Raw genomic sequence first — 5,581 nt, forward strand, 5'->3', positions numbered from 1 at the left:
TTTTTAAGAGTACACCAGTCCACCTTTAAAATAATGTTGTTTTATTTTCATTTTTTATATTATTATATTAAATACTTTATCTGTTAGTGGACATAGCTTTATGGTACATGTAATAATCATCACATATCTGCCATGTTCATAAAGAGATTTGATTGACTTTATATGGAACAATCAGAAAGTAAATTACATGTATTGTATGTTGGTTTTCAGCAATTCTTGGATTGTTAATGTAATTTTTTATCAATTAATAAATCCAGTGGCATTTTTTAACTCTGGGGACACAAAATCTTGGACAAATTAGAAGAATTCCAAATGGGGTGAAAACAGAAGAAGTGAGGGACTTTTTAAATATATATAGTAGATATACGATATCATATCAAATCAGCACCTACTGATACTGCAATATTCGTTTATTAACAAATTTACATAAGTTTTATATGGCATGTAATATTTACATCAATTACATAATTTTAAATGAATTAGCTTTTATTATTATACACTTTGAAAAAATAAGATAATTAAATAGCTTTGTTATTTAAATTTTTATTTTACTATCAGTTTAAAATGAATAACTACCTTATTTTTTATATAGTTTAAATTTATAATGTGTAGAAAAGTCATGCATTCTGAAGTTCAACTTTCAAGAGAATATAGTCTTAAAAGATACATGTACATGCAAAAAGAAAGAAATTAAGGCTATGGCCATTTGTGTCTTGGTAACAAACCATGACTCTTGAAATAAAAAAAAATTAGTTTGAGAAAACGGTAACTTTCACTTGTCATGGTACGTGTATATCTTTAAAAAAACTGAAGCAAATTTACTGAAAAGTAATCACAGTGTATTTATTCTGAGTTCTACTGGGCAACCTGTACAAGTTACAATATAAGCTTTAAGTATGCATGTGGCAATGTTATCTTTATTTGCCCAATTACTTCATTGTAATGAACACAGTAATAAGGTGGTAATCATAACTTAACAATGTCAACTTTGATTTTACAATAAAATTTGATACAATATTCCTGCATAATTATTTTTTGAGCACCAGTATCCAATTTAGTCAATTAATCTTTGATTAAAACAAAAAGAAACGCACTAGAGAGGGCACAACGCGAGCATTAGACAGAGCCTCCAGTACTGCTGTCTGTCTGTACTTAATAGTTCTCCTGACCACACTCAGGGCACTGTAAATACAGGAAAGACAGTTAAGAGGGTACAACAGGGGCATTAGACAGACCCTCCAATACTGCTGTCTGTATGTACTTAATAGTTCTCCTAACCACACCCAGGACACTGTAAATACAGGAAAGACAGTTAAGAGGGTACAACAGGGGCATTAGACAGACCCTCCAATACTGCTGTCTGTATGTACTTAATAGTTCTCCTAACCACACCCAGGACACTGTAAATACAGGAAAGACAGTAGAGAGGGTACAACAGGGACATTAGACAGAGCCCCCAATACTGCTGTCTGTATGTCCTTAAAAGTTCTAAAAACCATACTCAGGGCACTGTAAATACAGAAAGACTGTAGAGAGGGTACAATAGGGGCATTAGACAGACCCTCCAGTACTGCTGTCTGTATGTCCTTAACAGTTCTCCTAACCACACTCAGGGCACTGTAAATACAGAAAGACAGTAGAGAGGGTACAACAGGGATATTAGACAGAGCCTCAAGTACTGCTGTCTGTATGTCCTTAACAGTTCTCCTAACCATACTCAGGGCACTGTAAATACAGAAAGACAGTAGAGAGGGTACAACAGGGACATTAGACAGAGCCTCCAGTACTGCTGTCTGTATGTCCTTAAAAGTTCTAAAAACCACACTCAGGGCACTTTGTAAATACAGAAAGACAGTAGAGAGGGTACAACAGAGGCATTAGACAGAGCCTCCAGTACAGTTGTCTGTATGTCCTTAACAGTTCTCCTAACCACACTCAGGGCACTGTAAATACAGAAAGACAGTAGAGAGGGTACAACAGGGGCATTACACAGAGCCTCCAGTACTGTTGTCTGTATGTCCTTAACAGTTCTCCTAACTACACTCAGGGCACTTTAAATACAGAAGGACATTATAGAGGATACAATAGGGGCATTAGACAGAGCTTTCAGTACTGCTGACTGTATGTCGTTTACAGTTATAACCACACTCAGGGCACTGTAAATACAGAAAGACAGTAGAGAGGGTACAACAGGGGCATTAGACAGAGCCTCCAGTACTGCTGTCTGTATGTCCTTAACAGTCCTCCTAACCACGCTGAGGGCACTGTAAATACAGAAAGACAGTAGAGAGGGTACAACAGGGGCATTAGACAGAGCCTCCAGTACTGCTGTCTGTATGTCCTTAACAGTCCTCCTAACCATACTCAGGGCACTGTAAATACAGAAAGACAGTAGAGAGGGTACAACAGGGGCATTACACAGAGCCTCCAGTACTGCTGTCTGTATGTCCTTAACAGTCCTCCTAACCATACTCAGGGCACTGTAAATACATAAAGACAGCAGAGAAGGAACAACTGGGGCATTAGACAGAGCCTCCAGTACTGCTGTCTGTATGTCCTTAACAGTCCTCCTAACCATACTCAGGGCACTGTAAATACAGAAAGACAGTAGAGAGGGTACAGCAGGGATATTAGACAGAGCCTCCAGTACTGCTGTCTGTATGTCCTTAACAGTTCTCCTAACCATACTCAGGGCACTGTAAATACGGAAAGACAGTAGAGAGGGTACAATAGGGACATTAGACAGAGCCTCCAGTACTGTTGTCTGTATGTCCTTAACAGTTCTAAAAACCACTCTCAGGGCACTTTGTAAATACAGAAAGTCAGTAGAAAGGGTACAACAGGGACATTAGACAGAGCCTTCAATACAGTAATCTGTATGTCCTTAGCAGTTCTCCTAACCACACTCAGGGCACTGTAAATACAGAAATTCAGTAGAGGTGGTACAACAGGGGGATTAGACAGGGCCTCCAGTACAGTTATCTGTATGTCCTTAACAGTTCTCCTAACCACACTCAGGACACTGTTAATACAGAAAGACGGTAGAGAGGGTACTTGAATCTTTAGTAAAACTTAAATCCCTTAACCCAAAGATACTTGTGCCAAGTTTGGTTGAAATTTGCCCAGGGCTTTTAGACGTCTAAATTTTGAATTGTTACATCACCTTATATTCTAAATTATGATTTTTTATATGATTCATTGAAAAGAAATTTACTTCAGAAGATAGAGAGTAATCATTAAAAAAAATGACGTAGAAGACCACAGAGCACAAACTAAGAAAGTTTAAGATTTTATGTTGAACGTATGTTCAACTTATGTTATGTTGAAAAAAATGCGGAAGAAAAAAACGCTCATAATGCTAGGGGATTACTTTTGAGAACCTCATGATGGTATCTCTATAACGGTAGTCAAAAACGTGTCCATTTTCAAAATTTAATAAAAATATACATATATATGTAACTTTCTATTAAAGTACATGGACAGAAACTTCACACTCCAACAAAATAGTTTTTTTTACATATGATACATGCTAATTTTAAAAATCTTGAACGAAAGTATAATGACGATTGACTTGTCCAAGATCTATCCGAACAACCTTCATATTAAAGTCACTGAATAGAATATCAATCTGCCTGCATCGTCTCTAAAAATCATTCAGGTCATAACATTCTTGAAATATTTGCGACTTACAATACAAAGGAAGTTGAAATTGAAAGAGAAAATGAAGAAATGAGAAAGAGCATCTATCCAACCTACAAAGACATTGCCTCTGATGTGGAAAAGAGAATTATTCAGTTAGATCAAGGATATGACAGTATCTCAACAGTAATTACAAAACATGGAGAGGAGTGCCACAGAAAAATTGACAAACTTGTCAAGAAACTTAAAACAGAAGTAGACAACATGAAGGTTATACACAAAGCTGCCTTTGAGAAACACAGAGCTGAAATAAATCAGAGAATTTCAGACATTGATGATGAAATCAGAAAACTAGCCAAACTTCAAGAATCAAATGAAATCTCTCTATTTACCCACCACAAAAACACAATTACAAAATTCAGGAAACTTCCACCGAAAGTTGATGCATCATTTCCAATTTTTACTCCAATGAAATTTCAGGAAGAACAATTCCATCAACTTTTTGGGAAATTATCAACTCTATCTCTTTCTTCAAAGGAACAAAGCTACAACAGCGAGATAAAACAGATATCACCACAAGCTGGATGCTCTCCTCCAGTCAAGAAGTTATTTGATGAACCTGTGACTATCACCACGATAGAGTCAAGTTATGGAAAATATGCAATGTGGCCTGTCTGAGAGATGAACACATTTGGACAAGTGGCGGTGGCAGCAGCATGAAACTCTTTAGCATTAATTGAGGTACACTGCTTTGGTCAATTCATACTAAGTCAGGGAACGAGCCTATTTATACAGCAGTAACAAAAAGAGGGGATCTAGTTTATACTGATGAAAATGACAGATCTGTGAACATTGTGAGGAGGATGAATATCACGACTGTGAGCAAACTACAGGCTTGGAAACCTATGGGTGTCTGCATAAGTTCTTCTGGTGATCTCCTGATTACCATGTATAGTGATGGTGATGGGAACTCAAAAGTTGTCCGTTACTCTGGTTCTACAGAGAAACAAACCATTCAGTCTGATGATAAAGACCAACCTCTCTACTCAGCTTCATCTTGTTCTAAATAGTCTGTGAGAACAAGAACCTGGATATCTGTGTGTCAGATTTGGATGCTAATACAGTAGTTGTGGTTAATCAGGCTGGAAAACTGAGGTTGAGATACAATGGGCTAACTTCTTATAATGAAAAAGAATTCAGTCCCTATGGAATAACCACAGACAGCCAGAGTCGCATCCTCATAGCTGATCATTACAATAACCATGTTCGCATCATATACAAGGACGGACAGTTTTTCTATTACATATATTGAGGTTTAAGCGAACTTATTGGACTACGCCAAGATACAAATGATTACTCATTTGTTTCTAAATACACTAATTTTAATTAAAAATCAAATAGAGAAAACCCAATATTTACAATAAATTCAAACAGTTAATTCTCGAACCTGACAAAGAATTTATCATAATAAAAAAAAATAGTGTATGTTTCTGCATGATTAACATACAATCATGTACATGTATCAGGATATGTTATATTTATGACAAATACAAACTTCATTGTTGTTCTGTAAAGACAGAGTCAAGTAAAAAAAATTAAATCTGCACTAGCATTAATTAAGAGTACTAATTACAGAATTGTAGGCATGCAAATATTGGACATGTTTTAATTTTATAGCAGCCTTTCCCTAAATTGTTTATGGGTAGTCTGTACAGAATACAGACAATTATCTTTTCCAGAGATTTATTTCATATGCTAGAAAAAAATGTTATATTTATGACATATGTAAGTCATGTGTGATAATTTAAAATAAATATGTAGTGTTAACTATAGTCTCTTTGTTCAAATATATCCTTTTGGGATGTGTTTATCTTTTTTCAAGGTATCATGTTTACCACTGCAGTCTTAGTCACTGCACAGATATTATCAATGGTAATATTTT

The 5,581-nt window shown here is 35.9% G+C and overlaps 1 protein-coding gene across 1 annotated transcript; it reads left to right on the plus strand.

Moving 5' to 3' along the window:
• The first annotated feature begins 3,729 nt into the window (after nt 1-3,729).
• LOC134254581 (uncharacterized) lies at nt 3,730-4,317 on the plus strand. The gene has a single exon (XM_062737109.1). The coding sequence runs from the start codon at nt 3,730-3,732 to the stop codon at nt 4,315-4,317; it is 588 nt and encodes a 195-aa protein (XP_062593093.1).
• The last annotated feature ends 1,264 nt before the right edge of the window (nt 4,318-5,581 follow it).

This window comes from Saccostrea cucullata, unplaced genomic scaffold, assembly GCF_032062105.1.
Source record: "Saccostrea cucullata isolate Sc308-1 unplaced genomic scaffold, CSIRO_AGI_Scuc_v1 ctg354, whole genome shotgun sequence".
Lineage (NCBI taxonomy): Eukaryota > Metazoa > Mollusca > Bivalvia > Ostreida > Ostreidae > Saccostrea > Saccostrea cuccullata.

Excerpts from the sequence above, each read along its gene's own strand:
- LOC134254581 (XM_062737109.1), top strand. The coding sequence starts at position 3,730 with ATGAGAAAGAGCATCTATCCAACCTACAAAGACATTGCCTCTGATGTG.